Source organism: Cololabis saira, chromosome 9 (assembly GCF_033807715.1).
Source record: "Cololabis saira isolate AMF1-May2022 chromosome 9, fColSai1.1, whole genome shotgun sequence".
NCBI classification, from domain to species: Eukaryota; Metazoa; Chordata; class Actinopteri; order Beloniformes; family Belonidae; genus Cololabis; species Cololabis saira.
In genome coordinates, this window is record NC_084595.1 from 29,811,823 (window position 1) to 29,837,086 (window position 25,264).

At 39.3% G+C, this 25,264-nt stretch overlaps 3 protein-coding genes across 10 annotated transcripts in view; 2 read left to right on the forward strand and 1 right to left on the reverse strand.

Annotated features, from left to right (window-relative positions):
• Positions 1-10,836, forward strand: part of emid1 (EMI domain containing 1) — a 58,956-nt gene extending 48,120 nt beyond the window's left edge. The window contains exons 9-16 of the mRNA XM_061729152.1: positions 201-317; positions 3,538-3,627; positions 3,982-4,034; positions 4,155-4,217; positions 4,573-4,617; positions 4,830-4,874; positions 6,956-7,040; positions 9,546-10,836. Coding sequence (XP_061585136.1) covers positions 201-317; positions 3,538-3,627; positions 3,982-4,034; positions 4,155-4,217; positions 4,573-4,617; positions 4,830-4,874; positions 6,956-7,040; positions 9,546-9,679 — 632 coding nt within the window. The 3' untranslated portion in view covers positions 9,680-10,836. The remainder of the gene's footprint in view (positions 1-200; positions 318-3,537; positions 3,628-3,981; positions 4,035-4,154; positions 4,218-4,572; positions 4,618-4,829; positions 4,875-6,955; positions 7,041-9,545) is intronic.
• On the reverse strand, positions 9,103-14,722 carry rhbdd3 (rhomboid domain containing 3). 2 transcript variants are annotated; one of them, XM_061729151.1, is made up of 6 exons: positions 14,676-14,722; positions 14,101-14,300; positions 12,785-13,168; positions 11,709-11,835; positions 11,382-11,612; positions 9,103-11,279 (listed from the first exon to the last, which is right to left on the reverse strand). In XM_061729151.1, the coding sequence occupies exons 2-6, from the start codon at positions 14,261-14,263 to the stop codon at positions 11,111-11,113; spliced, it is 1,074 nt and encodes a 357-aa protein (XP_061585135.1). In that variant the 5' UTR covers positions 14,264-14,300; positions 14,676-14,722; the 3' UTR covers positions 9,103-11,110. The 2 variants fall into 2 exon arrangements, with proteins under 2 accessions (XP_061585135.1, XP_061585134.1); XM_061729150.1 differs by having other exon boundaries at positions 14,526-14,712.
• Positions 14,723-15,738: 1,016 nt separating this feature from the next.
• On the forward strand, positions 15,739-24,688 carry ewsr1b (EWS RNA-binding protein 1b). 7 transcript variants are annotated; one of them, XM_061729153.1, is made up of 15 exons: positions 15,739-15,783; positions 16,202-16,241; positions 16,502-16,553; positions 16,692-16,842; positions 17,032-17,224; positions 17,339-17,598; positions 17,708-17,864; positions 21,541-21,578; positions 22,119-22,148; positions 22,225-22,340; positions 22,760-22,889; positions 22,977-23,087; positions 23,651-23,777; positions 23,851-24,207; positions 24,328-24,688. In XM_061729153.1, the coding sequence occupies exons 1-15, from the start codon at positions 15,768-15,770 to the stop codon at positions 24,362-24,364; spliced, it is 1,815 nt and encodes a 604-aa protein (XP_061585137.1). In that variant the 5' UTR covers positions 15,739-15,767; the 3' UTR covers positions 24,365-24,688. The 7 variants fall into 7 exon arrangements, with proteins under 7 accessions (XP_061585137.1, XP_061585138.1, XP_061585142.1 ...); XM_061729154.1 differs by having other exon boundaries at positions 21,544-21,578; XM_061729158.1 differs by having other exon boundaries at positions 17,339-17,562.
• The last annotated feature ends 576 nt before the right edge of the window (positions 24,689-25,264 follow it).

Sequence of the window (25,264 nt, forward strand, 5' to 3'; positions counted from 1 at the left end):
CAAGGGACTTTACTTCATGTACACAGATTCAAAAGCGCACACGCTCAGCAGGGGCAGGCACTATTACAATGAATATTTTATGTATTTTAATTCGTGGTCATGTTTATATTATTCTATTGTCAGCAAGGTATTCACCACGTGCTGTGTATGTGATGTAGACTCACTACAGGGATTTTGTCATCTCTCATCCCTCCTGTCAGGCCCTCGTGGTCCACCAGGGATTCTGGGAGAAAGTGGTCTTCCAGGCCCACCTGGGCCTCCAGGCCCACCGGGCCCTCCTCTGCCAGCTGGTGCCTACATCCCAGAACCAGAGCACAGTAAGAGACAGCACACCATATATGCTTCTTATACATCTCCATGGCACAAATAAATTTAAATTTGATACACAAAAGGGTCAGAATGGCTCTGTATTTGATAAAAATATGATTTACAAAGTTCTAGTGTTTAATATTTAGAGTGAAACTTGTAATGGCTGTGTTACAGCAGTTTAGTTTTAGATTAAAGTAAATTATTCATAGTTTGTGCAACTTTGAAAGGATCCCCACCGTGGGAACTATGGTACGCACTAGCTGTGTGACAGATGTCCACTGACAAGTCTTCCGGAGTAACTGGCATGCCCATTTCAACTGGGAAAGAAACATTTTCAAGTTTCTATTGAGACTTCATAATTGGAAAGACAGCTTTCCAGCTCGGGAAGTTTTTAGGAACCTCATCATGCCCTGCTTTCAAAATCCAACATGACTGCACCCAACAGGGTTATGAAAGCCCCAGCATTTCTTTCTATTTGTCTTATACAATCAGCATACAGTACTGTTCAACATCCATCTGGGAGTGTTTTACTCCACTGTTTGTAGTGTTATTAGCTAGTATTTCTGGCAGTTTCTTGCCTCACCAGTGCATTAACCCCACTGGTTCTCCAGCCTGTGTTGCTAACACAGTAACTCAAGAGAGAAATTACTCTCAGCACTCACATTTCTCAGATAAAGGGATGAACTGTGAGAAATGGCCACAGAAAGGTACATGCGTGCTCCTTTTTCTAACTTTTTTTTCTTCACTGAATATGTAAATACATTTTGACCCTAATATTCCCCTGATAATCAGAACAAAGCCTCAGGTAAGCACCTTAATCAAACAGACTGACTGATCTGATCAACTCAAAGCAGCATGAACCTTTAGTTTGAGAGGCATGGTGCCAAATGTATGACCATGCCAATGTGTGATCTGATTGTTTCACTTATGCTGTAATAAATGTGTTCTTTCTGCCCCTGTTTGTCCCGTGTTAGTGAGGTAAGGTAATAAGTTGGCATGATAGGAAGGACAGAAAATTGTGGCAACCTCCTTTGGAGCTTAAGATTTGTCCATAATTGTGCATAATTATGAATAATTGTGAATAAGTCATGCCATTAGGAGGAACTTTTGCTGTTGTTCAACTCTCTCTGGCCAGTCTTTGAACTATAATCCACTAAGTCCGCTTCTGGTCTTTGGTGGACGAAGGGGTACCAAGCGTGGTGGCGTGCATGAGCTGTATTAGTAATCTTACACTCTCCCCCCGTTAAATGTTCCAGAAACAGTATTAACAGGCCAATTAGAAAAAAAAAAACACCAACAACAGATCCCAGGGAATGACGTTACTGCATCTTAGATGTCTTTTTCTACTGAATGATTTCCCTTTTATCAATAATTTTTTTAAAGTAAAAAAAAAAAAAATAATAATAATAATAATAATATATATATATATATATATATATTTCATGCAGTTATGAAGTGGGGAACATGTAAAAAATGTTCAGTTGATTGAATGTTTTGCACGTAAATGCCCATCTTCTGTAGTTACTTTAATGTTGCAGAGTAATAAGAACGGGGGGCATATTTGCCCTGTAATGATAAGAGTGTTTCTACTCATTATCTTCTGACTCAACCAGTTATAAATACCCATATAAAAACAGAGCTGTCCCACCTTGCTTGCAGTATTTTTTTTGTTTTTTAAATTTCTTTTCATCTCTGGGTTTACAAAGTCGGAATGCCTCCTGTGGTGCCACTTAAAGACTCTCACACTTTATTTTTAATAGACCTGCAGCACTCCCATCGGTCAAAAACATCCCAATAGTGGGTACATCCATGTCAAGACAGCCACTTAACTGCCCCCTTCCTTCTATGAAGTGGCCATAATGTCAGCCTGTCCAGACAATGTGACCTTGTGCCTACGAAAAAAAATCTTTTACCAAAAGAAAAAAACTGGTAGAATAAAATTAATAATCCTTTCGCTGCACTTATGCAGAGTCAGTGGGATTGGGGCAGACGTGCAGACTTAACATGAAAACTTGTCCACCCCTGATGTCACTCAACAACTTCCAGATGTAGGCCACAGCGCCCAGATTGCTGAGGGAGGGCTGCTATGAGGGATTGGGTTCTTTACCAGCTCTCTAAAGGTCAACATAGAGGCAGGTTTATACATGGATTCAGTAGTAAAACAAAGTATGCAGCACACAGATTTGTAAGCTGCAGGCTCCTATGCAGAGAGAACTGCAGGGTTGCCGAAGTAGGCGTGATGATTTCTGACACTGGGGACCATTTCTTCCACATCAAAGTAACAGTAGTGTGTGTGTTGTTTGGGGGATCTTGCTGAGCTTCCTTTAGAAAACACTGGCTTATTTGGCTTCTACATTTGCATCGGGATGTTGAAATTCCTGTCCAGAAACAGAAAAAGGAAGAGCACAAATGTGTGAAACTATTATATTGTCATCCGTCCTCCTGCACATTTTCACGCCATGTTAAAACAAGGATCTCGGCGACTAGAACGAGAAGTGTTTTTAGAGATAATCAGACACACAGATGCCACCTCTGGTCAGCACCGTGCAGTAATCTGGCAGCTGGAGGATGTTTATAGCCATCAGCCCTTCTCCTCATCTTCCTCCTCCTCCTCACGCTGTGATTGAATCTGTGTTTCCTGCCCGTATAAAATGACTGCACACTTCCTCTGTCACCCACATGTTCCCCACCCGCTTCCTCTCTACTTTAAACTGTGGACACAAACTTGTCTGCAGTTGAAATGTGTGGAAAATTTTAAACATAATATTACATAACTTTAACAAACTCCGATCCACTGATGGCAGAGCTTGTCATTACAATGAGCATATTTTACCACGCTGCTCAAGTCCTTGAGTGATGTTTCAGTTTGCTGGAAAACGATGCCCTCTAGAGGTTTTTCTGAGTTCTTCAAGAGAAACTTCACTAGGTTGAGTTGATCTTCAGGGGCATCATAAAGAAAGTAGAGTTGTTTTGAAGACATGACTCACTCGAGTATCACACCAGAGTGTATGAGACGAAGTCTTGCATCCTCAAAAGCAAAAGCAAAATGCTGCACAGTAAAAGGCTTGCATCATATTTCAGTTTTGTTCACTGCCACAATTCCAAGCTGATGCTTAAATCCTAAATATAACATCACAAAAATTACATTTTTTATTTGTATTTTTCCTCTTTAAGCAGACTCATGGCTTTTGTTTCCTGTTAAAAACATACTTTTTTTTTCAAATCCAGATGCTGGAAAAGATCCATTCTTCACCAACACTTTCCATGACTCCAGAGGTTTGCCTGTTCCAGGACCTCAGGGTCCTCCCGGACCTGTCGGTGAGAGTTTACTGTTTATGAGATGTTTGTGTCCTGGCTGGGAAACATCTGTCCACACACTCAAACACTCTAATATTTCAAATGTATCGCATCCAAGGCTCAACGTTTCTGTCCAGACTATTGTTTATCTCCTGTAATCAAAGTGAGAGTTTCCTTCTGTCAGAAGGGCAGGGTATTGTATATTTGCTTTCAAATAAAGAAATGTTTATTCAGAACTGAACAGATACAAATGTCCCTCAAAGCTGAGACATGCCACTGAAAGCTACACAACTGTAGTCTTCAGTCACACATACCTGCAGGTACTGTCATATTGCAACACGTAAAAACTAATGACTCTTTTCATCTAACGCACAGGTCCACCAGGTCTCAGAGGTCCAGTTGGCCCGTCCGGACCACCAGGACAGAACGTAAGCTAACTCACAATATAGCGCTGCACAGCTCTTACCTTCTGAACTCAGTGCTGTTGCTTTTGTTGCTGCACAACTGTTTCATGATCATTTTGAAATTCCCCTTTTGACTGAATGCAGGGGAAACCTGGATCCCCGGGTGTGCAGGGCCCTGTGGGGCCAAAGGGAGAACGCGGGGAGCGAGTGAGTACATTTGCTCTTGATTAGTTTATGTCTACAAGAAGGAGAGGTATATGATCATTGTCATCCTGCATGTTTGCGATATCTCACAAACATTACCATTAACAACCATTACCGTGTCATATGTCATAACCTTGGTGGAGCGGTGGAGTGCATGTAAAGGAAAAACACAAAAATATGGTGCATATATATTTTTCATTGAGACTTAGGGCTTGTGCCATGGCCAAGGAAGCCTCGTAGCTTCCTGCAGGTTTGTAATATATCTTCAACAAACAGCAAGCAACTGATGATGTGCTAACATTAAATCTCAGTAGGTTTTCGTGCAACTGCTCTCTCAGACGTACCTTTGCTTTTTCAGGGTCCTTTAGGTTACCCGGGAGAGAGGGGCTTCCACGGCGAGTCGGTAAGCCACCTCTCTGCGGCTATGGAGGGTAGACTTGGGCCACGACATCAACCATCGTCATTGGCAGTTCTGTTAACAAAAACTACACTCACCAGCAGCACTACAAAGCACATAGTCACACAGTTGTTGAGGACAATGGTTCTGCTGCTGTAAACTGTTGTGTTGGCTTTATTAATATTTCAAAATCACATTTGATCCATTTCTTTTCACAGGGAGAACCAGGTCCCAAAGGAGAGCCAGGAGAGAAAGGCTTACCGGTAAGAGAGTTGTTAATAATAATCCACATCGTGACAAATGGCCTGGAAGGTTCTGTCTTTGGACTAAAGATCTTAAAAGGTTTAAGGATTCCTGTATTGATTATTAAATGTTTTCTTATGTGCAATTTCATTTCTCATGTTTACCTAAAACAATCAGCTAAGTGTAAGTTATTTAGTTTAAAAACATAATCCTAAAATTGTTGTGAGTTTACTCTAAATTAAGCATAATCAGAATCTGATCTTTTGATACTCACTCATCATACATTGTCTTTTTTTTGGTGTTGTGTATGTTTGATTGTACGTGATTGATCTTTTGGATTTTGTGTGTTTTCGTTGGTCCTTGGGGTATGCTCTGGACTGCTGTCTCCTGTTACGACACTGTCCTTATGACCCCTAAAGCTGCCTGACTCCCTCTGCAAGCTGCTGTTCCCATGGCTACCTTTCACAGTCACCTTTTCAGCATCTGACTTTGGCATATACATATGAATGCACTAAATAACATGAGAGCATCGTGTCTGACTGAATTCAACCGTGCTGTTTTTGGGGAGGCTTTTTTACCGCTTATTGGTTTGATTGATTTTGATATACTTTGAAATGTTTCAGTGAACCACGAACAATACGTGTGAGATGTATATGCCAAATCACTCCATTACGTGTCAGGGGTGGGTCCTGTTGGGATTAGAGATGTTGTGCGCTGATGTGAGTGGAGTGGATACAGCTATCCCCTTTTCTCCCACAATGCAACCTTGCATGACAAGCACGGCACTTCTTGAAGCTTTTCTTTTCCTGCACGTTTAAATAAACTGATAAATCTATCTAATGTGTAGACTAACAAGGTTCCATTAAAAACAGAGCAAAGCAGGTGTACATTTTCAACTATTATTTGAAGATGAAGTGCTACCCCAAAAACAACATTAAACTACAGCACCACTAGAGGATCCGTGAGGCTGCACTTTATGTTAATTTGATGATTTTTAATTTACTGAACATGTTCACCACGTGTCTTACAAATGTTGGCTAAATAACTGAACCTAAAGTAAAAGATTTCTTTGTTTTTTTTTCTCGGTTTTTCAATTATTTGATCATCATACAGAAACTTAGAGTACTTTATTTTTGCATGATGATGATGCAAGAGGAAAACCGAAAGATTTCTCCCTGAAAGGTTTAATAATATCTATCTTAAGTTTGATGGCAATCCATCCAAACGTTGTCATGGAAATTCTCTAAAAGCAACCGATGTTGGTCTCCAGCATCTGCAGGAGATGATAACAGACAATTCTGCCAAAGGAAGTAGAATTCATCCTCTGGGCACCATGAATGTTCGTGCAAAATATCCTGGAAGTCTACAAAGTTGATTTATTTCAGTTTGACCCAAGGACATGCACCAACCGACAGTATCCAGAGCCAAATTCCCTCAATAACTTTGTTCTTTTTTTGCATACATTGTCTCCTTGGTTTGTCTTATTCATCGGCACATTTCTCAGTCAGGCAACATCACTCATTTGGGCATCAAAAACCTCATCTTCTGCGCATGCCTTCTATAAAGGCTCGTGTTGCCTCCATATGTCTTTTCCTGTCTTACATTTCTTGTTCCATTGCTTTTTATCTTTTATTTTTTAATGGCTGACTGATGAGGACACTACCTTATCCTCTAACAAAGGACAAGTGAGACGTCGGCGTAAACCTATGCTGGCTTCACTGTCAGATAACAATGGGGAACTTGTGTATGCAGTGTTAAGAATGAACACTGTGAGAGAATGCCCGAAGCATGATCAGATTTATATCCTAGAAGAGAGTGATTCAGCTGTGTTACGCTACCAGCGCCATGCTGGCCGGTTATGTGCATGATGATTTTGCCCAAGCCCAGCATGGCAGAGAATGACATCATATACTGTAGCAGCATGTTTAGAGAATGAGGGACATATAGATAAATGCAGTGAATGAATAATCATGCTGGGCAGAAATGTGGACTGTTTTAACCCTCTAACTGCTGAAATGTTTTGAGAAAAAAAAAAAGCATCTTGGCGAGCAGTCCTCTAGCTTGTGCTCCTTTACCTTGACGGCTGTATCTATCTTCACAGGGGGACGGAATACATCAAATCAGAGAGGCGCTGAAGATCTTAGCTGAGAGGGTTTTAATCCTCGAGACTATGATCGGTATTCATGGTGAGTAGGAGGCCGGAGGAAGGGTCAGCTTTAGGCAGGGGTCAAAGTTGGGGGGAGGGGCTCACACTCCCACTGTACCTCACTGCTGAGACAAGAGGCAGGAGCAGTCGTGGGCAGCCCCAGGACTCGGGCTGGTGTTTCCACACCCTCACCAAGTCCCCCTGTCACTGCTCTCTAATAGGACTTTAGCTTGCAGATGTTCCACGACTTGCAGGCAGACCTAGAGCTTCTTGCACGCAGGGTGACATTGCTGGAGGCAATCATCTGGCCAGGTAACTCTCAGACCTCCACCGTTCTGCTGGCTTCACTCAGCTTCATGACAAGATCTAGAAAATGTTGATCAAAGTGCATCAAGCGTAGAATTTCTGATAAACAATTGTAAACAAATTATTCAATGTTGTTTTAGTCTTTTAGAGATGTGTTCTTTGCATAAACTGTGAATCAAAGTTTTCAGAGACGTCATACATTCTTTCATGATTTTTTTCACTGTTCATTTTTTTTTTTATTAGGCAAGTACAAATGATAAATCGTTACATATAAAAGATAATCAACTGTAAAGAAATGGGCCAAACACTCGCTGGCCGCAGCTTCTCAAATGTTATACCATGCTCATTCGTCTTCTTAAAATGGCTCATCTTTGGGTTTTGGACTGTTTGTTGAAACAAGTGGAAACTTTAAAGATATGTTGGAGATGTGGAATCGTAGTGGACATTATCTCCCAGCATTTCATCAATAAAACTACTAAACTATTAGAAAAACAACAGGGCGTTTCCATGTCAACTCAACAATTAAATTCAAGTTGTTTTTCAACTTCTCTATCCCTACTTTATTTTATTCATTATTGTTTCTGGTGGAAGTTGATACGGAAATCGAAGAAAAATTTGAGTTTTGTATAATTTAGTATTTGTAAAGATAAATGAGTCGCTTTTAGAAAGACTGAACCAACTGTAGAGAGAAAAAATATGTAGTTATGGTGAGAAAAAACTAAATCAGTAATAAAATTGCATTTATTTCTGTTTGAACTGTATTAAACATGTTTGTTGACATTTTTAATTGATCAATGATCTAATTAAATACATACTGATTTTCAAAATGTGACAATATGTAATTTGCTTGTCTTCAGCAAGAATAAATTATTTCCTCAGTAATAACCTATTTAAGGTTCCTCCATCCATTTTCCACCAGAAAAACTAAAATTGCAAATAAAACATTTGAAGTCACGTTGCATCCCCAGTAATCTGATAACTGGTAGGTAGTTGAATTATAACCTAAATACAGTTATGTACAAAAGTGTGTACCCCTCTTTTAATCTTAAAGTTTTTTGTTGGTGTGTGTGTTGAAGAAATACATGGTCTAATCATGGTGGATCTTAATATTAGAAAAATACAACCTGTGATGAACAAGAACATTAAGTTTGTTCACTGTGGCATCAAAAAAAAGAATAAAATAAAATAAAAAACATCTGAACCACATTTTTAAAGTCCCATCACAGCATTTCAAATGGTTTGGTTGGACTTTGACTACTCCACTTCAAAACCTTGATTTATATCATTTCCATCCATTCTTATGTAGATTTGCTTTTGTGCTTTTTCATCCTGATGCATGACCCAATAATGTCCAGTCCTGTGGCTGCAAAAACAACCTCGAACCATGACCTCTTGGAGTGCTAGGTCCTTCGCTGAAAGAGGTTTTCTCATGGCAACCCTTCCAAACAAAGCGTAGTTATTCAGTCTTCTTGTAATTGTTCTGTCGTGGATTTCAGGAGTTGCCATAGTCAGTATAGCCTATACATTCTGAAATGTAGCCCCTTCTTCATCATCATCATCATCATCACTATTATTATTATTATTCTGAGCGTTCCATGTTCTGACCTTTCAGTAAATTTTCAGAGACCTATATTCCTAGCAATTTCAGTGACCAGCGTAACTGGTTTCCACTTGTGAACAAGCTGCCTCACTGCAGAATGTTGAACTCAAAATTTCCCAACACAAGCAATTTGCCAATCTGCTTTTATAGAGGTATGCACACCTGCTGATAATCAATTCATTACAGGCTGATTACCAGCACCTGCTTGCAAATCACACTCTTGAATCCTATGAAGGCAGTAAGATGGTACTTAGTTTTTCCCATATGACTCTTTTCGGCTTAATTTTTGTTAACTTCAGTTCATTATAACTATATTAGCTATATTATATAGTATAACTATATTATGGCAGAGTGGAAAGAAAAAAAAGTTTGATCTTGTTCATCAGAAGTTTTGTTTGCCTAATACTAAGAGCTTCTATGATCAGATTCATTTTATCCTACTTTCACACACAAAAACATAGTATTAAAAGGTGGGATACTAACCTTTTGCACGTGACTACAACTTCTCCATCAACATAAGACACCAGTCATAGTGCTTGCCGGTGAAGAAACGACTTGGATTAGGATGATAGAGTGCACGTGTCCTCCAATACTGATGGTCAGGGAGGCTCCGTTCCAACTGCTGTCTTTCTTCAACAGAGCCTGATCTAGGGTCTGGGGATGGACCGTTTGGCACAACCTCCCCTAGTTTCTACAGAGATAAGCGTGCAGGTGCACTTTCACATCGACTTGCTTCCCCTCTGTCCTCCGACACCAAGATTCAAGGGAAGTAGCAAACCCAGCTAACCCTGAGGATCACAGACCGTGTCGACTTCCCCTCCTGTAGGTCTCATCGTCACTCAACAGATTCAGACCATATCTAGTCTCTGATCTGGGCTTTATCATCAGATTTAGGATGGGGGACACCTCAGGGAAACTCCACTGATACTCCAAAATGCTCTCCCACGACCTGAGAACTATTTTAACCCCCTCACCCATCACTATTACCAAACCCTTAGAAGATTATCCCAACAGCTGCTTATGTATTTCATGCCTTTAGTTGCAGAACTAAAGACAAAAGAGCAATAAACATGTTTTTAAAAAGGAAAATGTAGACATTCAGTGGTGCTCCTCGTGCTACAAACAGTTCTGGAAAATAAGGGTCATTTACAATCAAGTGAAGGAGAACTTTCTCCATCAAGTGAAGGAGAAATCAATGTGAGAAAATTTACTTGATCTGTGTTTGTTTTGGTTTCACAATATAATTGTGAATTGCAGAGTCCATTATTTAAGTTTACTGAGCATGTACAGTCAGCAGGACACAATGACGTTGATAAACTTCCTCTTCTAGTATTCATTTTGCTAAACTTCGATCGTATTGTTTAACTCAGTGTTATGAAGTCATCTCTATCTAAGCTATGTGTTTCTAAGTGATTTGTAGTTTTCTGATGTGACTTGTTTTTGTCCCTCTCGCAATACACACTGTTAAGTGACTTACTAGCTTTTTGACATTTAATCTATGTTGAATATGCACAAACATTAGCATTTATGTTGTATAATTCTGCAATCTAGAAACAAATGTCTGTCTGTAAACGTGGCTGTCCATTTCAGGATCTTAAACATGCTCGCTCTGTCTCACTCACACGCACACACAGAATACTGATAAAGGAACTTGAACATATTTTTACCACTGTTGTGTTGGTAAACTGCTTAAACTGTTCTGATGAAAATACTCAAAACAATTGTGAAACTATTTAAGTGGTATTTTGGTTTATATTGTAAGTTGTAGTATAACCATTTCATATTTTTATTCTTTTTTTTTTCTTGCAAATGTGTTACTGTATTAAGATAATCCTGTCAAGATGACTGATGTAATTAAATATTGTTCATTGTTTTTTTTTATTATTATTATGATGATTATTTTAACATGTCAGCAGTTTTCATTTGTGGTACAAAAGCATTAATTAAAAACTTTTATAACATAAATTAATGGTATAGTTGCCCTCTGATTTACAGATACAGAAACTCTCTCAAATAGTGTGTATGTGCATTTCATTAGAAAGAGGTTCAGTTTTCATCCCTCTTTGCAGGGGAAGGTGATCATTAAGAAGCTTTTACATGTAACCCACAGGGGAAATTATTGAAGCTCAGCAAAACCCAAGCATAATGCTTTCCTATACAAGTACAAACGGGGCGAAGGACTGGATCCAGGGGCAGGAAGTTGTCTAGGTGCTTTGTGGTGGGAGAGGGCTCTTTCCCTTTGAAACTACCACAGCTTCCTCTCCGATGCTGTCTTCGATAAGGAGGGAGATGGCACCATCTAGCTGTTTGGACGCTGCCAATGCCACTACAGCCTTCTCTGTGGGGAAACCCATCTTCTCCAGCTGCTGAAGCCTGAGAAAAAGCACAAGCGGAAACATTTTAATGACTTCTTTAAAGATTGTATTTGTAATAGTCTAAACATCCATCCATTCACAAACCAATGATATTACTAACCGCAGTGATGAAACGGATGATTTCGGCACCTCGACTCTTGCTTCAGGAGCATCCTGTAAAGAGGCCAGTATCCCTGCTCTTAGCATCTGCTCCTCCACTACCTCTGCCTCAGACAGTGCAGCAGACTCCTCTGTTATCCAAACAGGTGATTGTTCAGTCCATGGGTAGTGTTTGAAAGCTGTAGGATCTGAAGCAGTTTCCTCACCTACAGGCATAAACTGGGGAACCGACCTGTGAAAATATATTAAGAAACATGAAATCAGCTAGAGCCTTGCATGCAGACAGTGATCACATACATTCAATGAGGCTTTTAATGAGTTACAACACCTCTGAGAGGTTGCATAGGTCGGCAATCTGAAGTTGGCTAGGGCAGGAACATACAACCACTTGGGAATGAAATCCAAAACTCGGGCTTCCTCCTGTTCCTGCAACATTCCGATAAAAGGCTGACGATCTGCAAGCTAAGTTAAGTATTTAAAGGAAAGATTTGAGAGGGGCACAATGTGTTACTTGCATGAAGAAAGTCTTTATAGAATGAATAGGGTAGGTCACTTTCAGCTTAAACTGTCAGAATCTATTCAATATCTCAGAAAAAGGTACAAAACAAGCAAAAGTGGATGCACATTTGAGGCTCTGACTGAACACATGGAAAATGTCATCATAGAGAAAAAATAGCAGCAAAGAAAACAGCCATGAAGAAACCAAAGAAACCACACAAAGACCCAATGGACACAGAGAGAAACAATTGGATAACAGAGAGCATACAAAACAACACCTGTAAATAGGGGATTTGTTATAAGAATAAGACACAAAATCCCCAGTATGAGACTAATTGCAGCACAAAATCAAAACTGGGCCACAAAATGCAAAGACACATAAGATGACCAAAGTGAGACACAAAATGGCCAAAAAGAGAGCATAAAAGCATCACATTAAGCTACAAACTGACCAAAATTCTGTCATTTGTTTATTTTGGACCAAAATAAGTGATAACTGATGTCAAATTTCAGTAAAGGATATGAAACTAATGGCATAGAGGATAATTATGGCTGCCTCTAGCCATGAATTAAAAAACGGCTGCTGCTCAGAGGAGTAACTATGAAAAAATAAACAAAAGGTTTAACTATGTTATTAAATGCATTTTAGCCAACATGAGTGTTGTGTTTTGAGTTACTGTAATGTATTAGTCATTTTTACAGAATGGTAGAATCAACAAATTGTGCTTCCATAAAGAATTAAACTAAACTAACAGAAAAATGACTCAGTTCAAAAGGTTTTCTCATGTTCACACGGACCATAAAAGACTTCTAACCAGTCAACAGAAGAGCTTTGGGTCTTTAATCTTACTTTTTTTTTTTTTTTTAAGTTCTCTGCCCTTAACATTTCAATGTACTCAAGGATACAGTTGTGTCCAATGCATATTGCACAGAAGTGGAGTAGAGCAGGTGTCCCCGGCAGCACCAGCACACCAGCCAGCAAAAGGAGCCAGGGCAGGAACCAGACTGGTAAACACCTCAGCAGCCTCCTCTGTGCTATCTGCCGACACTGAGCTGTAATCAGAGCCAGTTGGATGGCAGAGTAACCACGGATCCGACTGGCCTCACCTCCACCCACGAAGAGGACCAGGACATACACTAAAGGTAACGTGGTCACTGTCAGGACAGACAGAAGCAACAAGGCGACTGTTCCCCAGCGATGCTCCTGGCATGATCCAAACAGCAGCAGGAGTGTAGCACTGATCAGAAGAGAAGGCAGCTCATCATGACTGAGGGCATACAGAAGCAAATCTGAGGAGAGAAAAACAACAGCTGTAGGTTCTGGGATAATTATTGCTTGGGAATTTCTTTACAGTTTTTCACAATTGTTTAAACACATTTCCTGATTGACTACCTCACCTTCTCAAAACTCTAAACACAAATTACAAAACTCACACACAAAATGCAAAATCCTACACTTCTCTTGCAAAAGCACACTATCCTCAAAACAGTGTTAACTGTTTAACTTCACTAAATGGCATTTCCTTCTCAAATGCCAAACACATACATCATTTGAGCAGACATTTCTAAGCACCCACTGAACACTGATGTGCAGAATGGAAGACACTATAGTATGAATGGAAAACACTATATGAATGAATGAATGAATGCCTCAGTAGAATCATGCATTTGTACACCTTGTTACACCTTCAGCTGTTGGATGGAATATATCACCATATAGTATTCTTATGTATAGGCTACTCGAATAGAAAACAACACACAATTCTTTACTGTAACAACAAATAACATTTTACAGTATTTGGACTCAACATGTGCAGTCCACTGGACATCACAGCAAGCTGCTCAACTCTCTCAATATTGCCACCATCCATTGTTCTCCAAACAAACCAGGAGCTCACCTGTGACCCTTTTATGGCAAATTGCTGATTGCATATTGCACAACAGCCTTTGGAGTTTAGAAATGTGATTGACTGTGTGTTCTGTGTGAACAGCAAGAGAGGGAATTCAGGAAGAGTGTGCAGGATATTGGGAATTGTGTGCAGTGTGTGAGAAATGTGTGGTATGGAATGGGAATTTGAGTCTAGAGCAGTAAATGTGCTTGGAGTTCAGCAGGACCGGTTCAGCCACCTGAAACATGAGTTTCAGGTTGTGCACATTGCGTCTGATGTTCCAATAAATGTGTTCAAACAATTGTGAAAAACTGTAACTTTCAAAACAGTTACCTCTAAATCTTGGAAAGTCTCCTCCTGGTCCTAGGCTGAGACTTGCTTGGATGCCCCCAGCATAAATCAGCACCATCAGAGTAATCAATAAATATGTTCCCAGACAGAATCCTGGGAGATCTGATCCGAACCAGAACCTCACTGACCAGATGCGACCCAGCATGATTTAGTATCAGCTGTAGGTTCTCCACTCACTGGGTCTGAAACAGGAAACATGTCTTACTCACGAGTAGGAGAAACATCCAATATGAAAGGTTTGTATCTAAATCACAGAATTAGTTTAATATTAAATACAACAACAAAATCACTGAATTATTTTAATATTAAATACAACAACAAAATCACTGAATTATTTTAATATTAAATACAACAACAATAAGAATAAGAATAATAAAAATAAAAATAAAAGAAAGCATTTTGTTTACCTGACTCTACCAGCGACATGTATCATGATTAACTGCGAGTCTACAGGTGTAACTCATGTTCTAAGTTATACATATACTTGAAATATTAGTAATAACTTTTTTATTAGGAAAACTGAAATAAATGTAGAAATGAGAGATCAGTGGACGTACATTTCCGCGAGCATCTTCTTCGTTGTTTCTGTAGCTTCGTATGTTCTTCTTCTTCTTCTCTAAGTTTATTGGCGGATCGCAACCAACGTTATTAGGTGCACCTACCGCCACCTACTGTACCAGAGTGTGTAAATCAGGATTGGTAATACATCAGGTTACAGATTACTCAAAGGAAAATAATACGGGAAGAAAAGAAAGAAAACAAAATAAAAACAAATAAATAAACAAATAAATAAATAAAATAAGGTAGTCACATCTATATCCTATTGTCTAGCCCTGTCTCTTTAAGAAAGACAAGGAGTGTCCTGTAATCCCTCATTTTCTCACTGCTCCCAAACAACCCTTCTAAACTCCATTCACGTCCCAGCTCGTACACCCTGTTTCTTAAAGCCTTCCTTTCAACCTCATACTTGCCACATTTAAGAAGCACATGCTCAACACTATTTCTTCGTATGGTTCCATCAACATAATTCTTACAGAAAACATATCTCATAACTCATAGAAACTCATAGAAAATGTGCTGTGGTCTTTTACATTTAAAATAAATACAAATAAAACAAACAAATAAAACAATATAAAATAAATGCATTGAATCAACATTGTAGGCAAAAAACAGGCGGTTTATTTTCTCACATAAAATAGAAAAACGTTGGAATTTATTTTAAGTACATTTCTAACTAAAATAAAAAAAATAAAGATTTATATATAAATGATGGGAGCAGATTTCTTCGTATGGTTCCATCAATATAATTTTTACAGAAAACATGGTCACCTTCTCAGACATAAGGATGCGTTGGATTCAGGTGATAGAAAATTATCTGTGGTCTTTTACATTTAAAATAAATACAAATAAAACTAACAAATAAAGGCAAAAAAATGCTGGTTTATTTTCGCACATTAAATAGAATAACGTTGGAATTTATTTTAAGTATATTTGTAACTAAAATAAAAAATGAAAGATAAAAACAACTCAGTTTGTGGGTGGGATTTGGTTACGTTTGAATTTCTCGCGAGACTACGCGGTTTCCAGCGAGACAAGAACGGCTCTTTATCAGCCCGGCTCGTCCAGTCGTCTCATACAGGCAACCTAAAATGGCGTCCGCTCCCGGTGAGTAAAGGTTTCTTACCATTTTCAGATATTTTCCTGCGGATTAATGGCTTAAACGAAACATATGAGTATATTAATACATTTTGCATTCAAGTGTGTCGAGAAAAGTGATTTAATTGCACGTTTACGTGAGTATTGCTTTATCAGTGGCGTGAGCGGCGCTGCGTGGAGGGCCTGGTCTCCTAGCACTCCCGGGCCTTTTGTGTTCACTGCATTACCAGCTTTATATCACATTACCGTCTTCAGTAAATTGTGTTTCAAATGTTTTTGCCAATACTTTCCATGTGCATGAGTTGGTTTTGGCGGGGTTAGTTGGTGAGTGAGTAGCCGGGTCTCGGGCCCACCAGCGTGCTCTTCGCGCCAACAATGTTTTGTTCCATTAAACCATTTTAACACAATCTTTACGTTTCTATTTTAGCAGATTACAGTTCCTACAGCCAGGCCAGTGCACAGCAGGGGTAAGACTATTGCATTATTTTTTTTTTTATTAACAGTATCAAACAAGTGTCTTTTTTTTTTTTATAACTTTTTTTATTAATAATTGGCTTTAAGTAGTTTTTTTTCGACGAGTTGAGAAGAATGAGTATTAACAACAGCATGAGTTATGTTTTAATACTCAAGTGCATGTCTTGTAATTTTCAAATGCTGGACGTTATTGCAGGTTAAACTTTTACCAGAACTTTACAACTTACGTTGCTTAAATGTATCTTTTGTGCAGGTATGCTTCCTATGCTGCCCAGCCGTCCCAGAGCTATGGACAGTCTGCACAGGTGAGCCTTAATACAAACTGCTTTGTGGGGTTTTTTGGGCGGGGGGTGGTTATACCAGTGACGTATAATGGGTTAAATTACCACATGTATTTGTACATTGTACAGCTATAGAGCTGTAAAATATGTTTTGTCTTCCAGCAGCAAAGCTACAGCCAGCAGAATTATGGCTCATATGCCCAACCTGCTGCTGCGGCTGCAGACAGCAGTTACACCCAGACTACACCTGCAACTGGAGGATATGCACAGCAGCAGCAGCAATATGGATCCTCTTATGGCCAACAAGCATCAGGTTAGTGTTTAATTCTGATGTTTCTGCTTTACACCACCTGGTTAAAAAGTATAGTGGACTTTGCAATAAAGGGGGATGGAAAAGTGGGCTGATTTTTGTCATATTTTAAATATTACTAAATGAGGTTGGATGGATTATTGCAATTTTATGAGACAACATGCACTTATTTCTTTCTTATGAATACTATAGCTGGTTACCCTGCTGCTCAGTCGACTGGCTACTCACAGCCAGCCCAGGGCTATGGAGCCAGTGGTTATGATAATACTCCTGCAGCGGCTGCTGCTCCAGCTGCATCCCAATCTTACGGTTCTCAACCAGGATATGCAGCCCAGTCTGCCTACCCTGGATATGGTCAGCAGGCTGCTCCTGCTGCTCCTCAGAGGTATGTGTCCAGTTTTTTTTCCCTTGGTCTCATCCAATCAAAAGTGTTAATTTGATTTAACAAAAAGCATTTTTGCAGTACTTACCATGTGCCATCTTTATTTCTCTTTTGCAGTTACAGTGCTAACAGCCAGCCGGCAAGTTACAGCCAGAGCAGCTATTCCCAGCCTGCGTCATACGGACAGCAACAGGCTGGCTACCAAGGTCAACAAGCAGGCTACAGCCAGCAGCAGGGCTACAGCCAGCAGACGACACAACAGCAGCAAGCTCCTCCTGCTTACCCTCCTCAGGCTGCTGGTTCCTACGGGCAGCCTCCAGCAAGTCAGTACAACCAGCAAGGTGGACCACCCAGTTACAGCCAGTCAAGTCATTACAGTATGCTTTACCCTGCTTCCTTTGTAATCCATCACATTTTAATTTTGATTAAAATAGTGTGTGGATGGTTCAACTATATGTTCTGAAGTGATACATTTGTGTTCTTTAGGTAATTACAGACAAGATGGCCAGGGTGGAGGTTCTGGTTACCCTGGCTCTGAGCCTGGAAGGTACCCAGGGGGAGATGGTAGGGGCCCAGGCAGGGATGGCTTTGACCGAGGTGGAATGATGCATCGTGGGCGTGGAGGCATGGGGCGTGGAATGGGGTAAGTGTGTTTCCTTAGCATCTAATCCCATTTCAACTTTGACTCTACAGGTGCTGGAACCACTTTGGGGCAGGGCTGAGAGAAGTCATTTCAGGGACTTTGGAGTAATCCGTACTCTATAATTGGATTGAATTGGGCTGTATTTAATTGGACGCCTTGGGTTTTCACTTTTAAGTGCCCTGAGATGGCTTTGTTGTGGAAACTTGGTGGAATTAATTTGCTGAAAGTCTAGGCTAAGTCATTGTCTTAAATTACAGAAGTTTCAACATTTATTAGTCGTCAGTACTAGTAAATCATGGGCGTCTCCATTAACGCTCCAATCAGAATGACATGAGTATGCTAATGTTTGTCATTCTCATCAGTCACACTCAGCCCTGCCTCTGATTGGTTGAAGGTAAGAGTATCCCTCTTTTTTAAAAATGTATTTGTTTTTAAATACACGTACATTTCTGACCAGAAACCTGTGCATTAACATTTAGGTTGAATAGTTTTATATCTAAAGAACATTATTTACTTTTGAGCAAATGCCATTTTTAGAGAATTGAGGGAGTTTCTTATATCACTGGGTTATTTATTTGGGAACAAGTAACATGTTAGACTATCTGCACATGTACCGTTAGCTTTGGATTACGTGACAGGTTCGCAGAAACGTCTCATAATTAGATACATGCGGTTAAAAGTTGAGAGTCTGAATGTTTTCCAGTCGTGATGCTGGGCTTTTAATAAAATTTAATCTTGCTTTTTAGTTAAGATATAGTTACACCAAAGAAATTATATACATTGGCCTCTTGCAAAATGTTAAATTCTATTTAAAATCCACATTCATGCTCATTCCTGACACCGGTTCAGCACATTGCTCCCAAGCCATCTTTGTTTTTGGTTTGTTTTTTTAACAGTTCTTTATTCTGGAGTGTTGAGTGATCTTCAGTTGACTGGTATTAAGAAATTCCAAAACCCCAAAAATATAACATTATTTTAGAAACAAAATTGAACTCTGCAGTTTTGGGGTTTTCTTTACTTTTTGGTGTTTTTGAAGCGGTTATATTGGTCCCAAAATATGATGATTTTATCATTATCTACTGTACCAAAAGATCTATGGTTGACTTTTCTAATAGCAATAAAAAAATTGAATTTACTGTATTGAGGGTCATAAGGCGCAATATCAATGAAAGGGCCAATTTTCATACATTTCATACACACAAGGGGCATGATAAAACGCATATAAAGAGAAACAAAACAGTCAGGTAAGTCAAACTTTATTAAACTCATTCAAAAAAACAGAATATTCAGTTGTAACAAATCAAATTCCACAAAAGTGGCAAAGGTACGCGTACTGCGCCCTGTTTTCTGATTGGTTTATCGTTGCCAACGGTGGCGGACACCTGAAGTTGGTGTGAGGTTGGAACGGCATTGTATTCCGACATTTGATTATGATACAGATGTCAAAATTGGGTTTATGCTCAAAACTTTACATTGTGTTCAGGTCTAATTATTGTAAGGTAACCAACTATATGTTGGATGATGGTTTCTTGCTAGAACTACATAATTAGTTATCAACATTGTCTGGCGTTGCAATCCATATTCTACCAATGACCGACTTGAATACAGCGTCCCTGTGTCAGTTGGGAATGGTCCAACAACCAATCAAGCGGCTTACCAAAGTCAAACTACTACATCATCTTGACAGATTTTTGAACGCAGTGTACCACATAAAATTGGTTCGAGGTCAGTAACAGGAATTCATACACAAGGGGCCCCGGATTAAAAGATGCACTGCTGATATTTTTCATTTTTTGGGGGAGAAAATTTAAGGATTTTAAGTGTGCCTTTTTATAGTGCGAAAAATATGGTATTCCAAACTCAATTTTGACCTGGAAGGATTTTGTGATGTCACTCCCTATCAAAGTTGGGAGGGGTCGTGGGACACTGCCATGTGAGAATTGAAGACAAAAGGGCCAAGTGGATTGACAGTGTATGTTGACCTTCTAAATCGTAATGTGGGAGAGATCACATGTGCAAGTGTATAATTTTGGTACGGTGTGCTTCAGACTAAACTCAAATTGAGGTCCACGTAACTCCTGTATTGAAAGGTTTACTGACATGTGTATCATTCTTTAAAATTGGCTCGGTTGAGCTAATCCTGAACACAAACTTATACCTTCATTCAAATCCCATTCATATTTGAGTATTGGAATCATGTGCTCCAAATCTGCTTCTCCAGATGCAAGCCCTGACCAACAAAAATGATCATCTTTCATTCAGTTCCCTTAAACAATTAAGGTCTAAGAAACTTTTCTTGGGTATTGAGGTCACAAGAGTTTTATTGCACACTTGTTTTGGTTTACAGTCTCAGGACTGAAAAAATGAAGGTTCACCATGTTTAATTGGTTCTTTTGGTTTATTCTAAGCTCTTTTCAAATATTGATAGCGTTAGGGTTTCATTCTGAACTCTGTTTTGGTTTTGGAAACCTGTTTACGTAACGTTTGGAAGCTAAAGAGTCAGGTGCTACAGAATTAATCTGGTGGTTGTTTTTGTTTTCTGGTCATGAGCATTTGAGTACATTTTTCAAGGTTTTTCGTTGGATTTAAATACAAAAAACAGAACATTTATCGAAACGCTACAAAAACGACAGATGCATTAAAATTAATTTCAATACAGGGCTGATAGAAAAATAAAACCTTAAAGAAGTTCCAAGTAGACATTTATAAATTCTGCAGTTCTTTAGAGATTTTCACTATTAAAATTAGCACTAATGCATAGTTTTAGCTTTGCACAGGTGGGGGGAGTGGGTCAACTGTTTGAAATGTTTTAACTTGTGGTTTGGAATACAAATGTGTGATTTTTCTTTTGCGCACTTTTAACATGCTTTGTCACATTTATACCGTACAGGTAACAGTGAGAGCCATTTAAAAGCATCTATTCTCTAAAAAGTATCTGTACTCAGTACAGAGTCGCCAGCTTAAGCAGCAGGAAGGAGCTTAAACAAAGATTCGAAGTCTGCCTTTTTTCAAGAACTGAGGATGGTGGTTATTTTTAAAAGCATGATCGATATATAAAATGACCATGTCTTCGTTTTTTATTTAATGTAACGTTGGTTAACACTGTAAAATTTATTTTTGGTGTTTTTTCTTTTCAATATTTTATTTAAATTCTGAAACAATGTAAAACTGTTTAAGATATACATTTTTCTTTATTACTTGGTGAATGTGATCACATTGTGTGAAATTTCAGATGCATTGTTTATTTTTATAACCATTTATGAATCAGCTGTAATTTGGAAGTTACATCAGAACAGTGGCCTTTTTTATTTTATTTTTTTTTATTTTGGGGTACAAGGTTCGTGCCATCAGTGCATCTGAAATATTAACAATATATTGTGTACCAATGTTTAAGATTTATCCCATTTTTAAAAGGCAATGAAAACTTGTTAGCCATTAATACTTTTCACAAATGTATCCTGTCACTGACGTTTTACTGAGCTAGCTAAGGAACGGCACAAAGTTGCGTATCCCCTCAAATGGACTGTGTGTATTTGTAATTCTGGGGAGGTATTTAAAGTTGCTGTCCGGTTAGTTAGAATGTTTTGATTACTCCCTCAATCAAGCCACTTTGCTCGAGCCATGGAAGTGGCTGTAAAAGGGAAACGGCTTCATATCTCCATTTATTCCCCCATAGCAGCGCTGGAGACAGAGGTGGCTTCAGTAAGCCTGGTGGTAAGTTAACGAGTATTACACTGGTTAGTCCTTTCAAAGCCTTAAACCTTTTGGGCAAATATGGTTCGAGTATTGATGTTACAATGTGGTATTAAACATTTTGTATTCATAAAACACATACAAATACTGTGTTAAAATGCCTGAGACCATATTCTCTGGGGTACTTTGGATAATTCAGTCACTGCTTATGGTTTGACAAGTTTTTGACAGGTTAAAAACAAATTTAAGTTTCGTTTGGTTTTTTTGTTCTTCTGCTCTAACAATGAGCTCAATATTTTACTTTTGAGTATTTTTTTTACTGGTCTTAAAGGCTTTTCAAATGACAACTATTTGCCAAAGGGTCTGAGTGGTCAGTTACCAATTCAATATCACTTGTGGGAATTGTGTACTATTTTTCAACTTCCCAATATGAATTATGCACCTGTGAGTGAGGACGTGTCTGGATTGTCTTGTATTATTTCTCAGGTTTTGTCTAGGAATCTTCAGTTCCACGTTCTGACTTCTATTTTGTGTTTCTTTCCTCTCCTGATTGGGCTACAGGACCTATGAACAGCGACGAACGTGAAATGGGTAAGTAGGATTCCACTAAACCTATTCTCTGCTCTGCAACATTTGTACATGTGGTTACACACACTTTTGTTTGCAGGACGTCCAGAAGAACAAGATGACTCGGAGAACAGCACAATTTACATCACAGGGTTGACTGAAAAGGCTAACCTGGAAGAGATGGCTGAATTCTTTAAGCACGTTGGCCCAATAAGGGTAAGAATAACTGATCATAAATATTTTCCAGGAGGACTGCTTCTGAGAAAGCAGACGTCCACCTCCAGAAGAACTAGACATTGCTAGGTTTACCTTAGTTTCCATTCAAACCTCTTGGGAGTCTAACTGGGAGGTATTAAAATAGCCCTCTATGGATTTTCTCTTTATGTTAAGGGTCCCACTTTTTCACAGAAATAAACATACTTACAACCTGGTATATAAAACTTTGAGGGGAGGGGTAGTGACTTCTGCAGGGTAACATTCTTCAGCTATGTTTTCCATTCAATCACTACTTCTAAAACAATGAATCTTATGGCAACGGACACAGAAACTACAGATGAAGTTGGCAGCTATAGAAACTAGTGCACCAAAGTTCAAGTGTGATTAATGTGGAAATTGACTATTCTTGCTCTCTTTAGACAAATCGCAGACTGGGTCAGCCTGCTATCAACATCTATACAGACAAGGAGTCAGGAAAGCCAAAGGGAGATGCCACTCTCTCTTATGAAGAGCCTATCTGTGCAAAAGCAGCTGTGGAGCATTTTGATGGTATGTTATTTTTCTTCCCAAGACTTAACAGCAAACAAAGACTATTCCAGATAAACAAAGCTAACAATATTCTGATATAAATTACAGGAAAAGAGTTCCAAGGCCGAAGGCTGAAGGTGTCCATGGCACGGCGAAAACCCATGATGGGTGGAATGAGAGGTGGCATGCCAATGCGTGATGGGATGATGGGAAGAGGAGGTAGATGTCAGCAATAATTGCTTGTTTGTGTAAAGGGGGTCCGTTGCTATTAGGAAGGGTTGGGCTTTAAAATGGCTTTAAAAAATTGTCTACGATAATTAATATAAAACTACAGTATTCAACATTTGAAGTGGATCAAAACCCTCGCAGGTTATGCCAGGATTTTGAACAGTATATGTTCTTGTATTAGGCAAGGTGATTTGTGTAGCACAGTTCAAAGTGCTTTATGTAAAAACAAAACATTTTAATTAATTAAAAACTAATTTTAAAAGCAGAAATTAAAGACAGACATAAGTTAAAAGGAAACAAATGAAACAGTTTGTAGTGCATTATGGTTGATTCCTGAAAATGCAGAAGTAAAAAGGTTTTCAACTTTGACTTAAAACAATTAGGACAACTTTCATGAAATGTTTTGATCCATTTGTTGACAACTGCGTTTTAGTTTTGCTTTATTTAGCAGCCCGCAAGATCTACCTTCTGAGATATTAACTGTCTTGCTGAATAATGTAGGGATGTCTTACTATCTGTAATTCAATGGTACTTTTTTGTAATTGTCTGTTCAGGCATGATGGGCCGTGGAGGAGACCGTGGGGGCTTTGGCCCACGAGGCGGTCCACGTGGTATGGGCAGAGGTGGACCCACTGGAGGAAACATGCAGCAGCGAGCTGGGGACTGGGAGTGTCCTAATCCGTAAGTATAACTTTGATGTTCAATGCCTTTTTTGTCAGAAGTTGATGATTAACATAGTGGTCTTTATTCTTAGTGGTTGTGGCAACCAAAACTTTGCCTGGAGGATGGAATGTAACCAGTGCAAAGCTCCCAAACCAGAGGGATTGGGTGGCGGCCCTCCCTTCCCCCCTGGAGGTGACAGAGGCAGGGGAGGAATGGGAATGCGTGGCGGCAGAGGGATGGACCGCGGTGGGCCAGCAGGAGTCGGAGGCCCAGGTGGCCCTGGAGGTTTCCGTGGAGGCTGGGGAGGGGACCGTGGTGGATTCAGAGGACGTGGAGGAATGGACAGGGGAGGATTCCGTGGAGCTGGGCGTGGAGGGCCACCTATGGACCGGATGGGTGGCAGAGGCGGAAGAGGAATGGGACCACCAGGTGGCAAGATGGACATGAGGTAAGGTTAATAGTGGGTTAAATCTTCTTGAAGGGGTGGCCAGTGAATACAACTCAGTTATAAATCAGTTGACTATGCTGTCATATTTTTAATGTCTGTTTGTACTCTGATTCTCTTTAGGGACCATCGCCAGGAGCGCAGAGACCGACCTTACTGAAGACGTTCTTGACTGTTCCCCTTGTGGAATTTGATTTTTAAAAGAATTTTAATTTATGATTCCATATTTTGATGGTTATAGAACTGCTTTCAAACACCCTGTGCAGTTGGTCGTCTCGTGGTTCCATTTGTTTTTTTTATTTTAGATTATCTGTGTTTATGCTACGTTATTTTTAGTGCATGTTCATTTTTCTTTTTTTTATAATTAGGTTGACATTGTATCGTTAACTGCAATATTTTTCATTGATCAATGTATTGCCTCCCTTTTCCAGCAATCCACTATTGTATGCTGATAACCTCAGAAAATAAAATTTTATTGCTTTGATCATTTGGGTGTATTTACTTAACTGTACCAAAAAAATTGTCAGCATTGAGGTTTTAAAATCCAAGAATTGAATAATTTGGGGGGAGGGGGTTTGTTCACTAATTTCTTCCCTTATTGGATGTAGTTCCTCAAGCACGTTATTGCATCCATATGTATTTCATGACTCTTCTAATGTAACAAAATTGATTTTCAGTTGAACAGGTTACCACAATTGCTATATGTGAAAAGTAGGATATTTAAGAAGTATGCATTAACTGTAATTTACAGTGATGCTTACGGATCACACGTTTCCCATCTGGAGAAAATGTACGGGGAGCTCTGTTTGGCATTGAAAAGGAGTGCTGGTATTATGGACAGATTGATTTAATTCTGCAGCTGAAGTATTTGGTGTTTAAATGTATTCTCTCAGAAGGACATTTTCAAGGCTTTGTGCCAAAGTGTGTTTTGGCTTTACACCCTCAAAAGGTCATCACTTGATATGGTTGCTGGAAAGAACGCAAGTTATTTTTAAATTGATAAAGTGGTATTTCCCAATTTGCTGATGGAATATGTAGATTGGGCACAGAAAAATTGGCC

Excerpts from the sequence above, each read along its gene's own strand:
- rhbdd3 (XM_061729151.1), bottom strand. The coding sequence starts at position 14,263 with ATGCTGGGTCGCATCTGGTCAGTGAGGTTCTGGTTCGGATCAGATCTC. Across the intron at positions 11,836-12,784 it reads AATATGCATTGGACACAACT|ATCGTCAGCCTTTTATCGGA; the intron begins GTATCCTTGAGT and ends CTTAGCTTGCAG. Across the intron at positions 11,613-11,708 it reads ACCTATGCAACCTCTCAGAG|GTCGGTTCCCCAGTTTATGC; the intron begins GTGTTGTAACTC and ends ATATTTTCACAG.
- ewsr1b (XM_061729153.1), top strand. Across the intron at positions 17,599-17,707 it reads CAGCCAGTCAAGTCATTACA|GTAATTACAGACAAGATGGC; the intron begins GTATGCTTTACC and ends TGTGTTCTTTAG. Across the intron at positions 24,208-24,327 it reads GGTGGCAAGATGGACATGAG|GGACCATCGCCAGGAGCGCA; the intron begins GTAAGGTTAATA and ends GATTCTCTTTAG.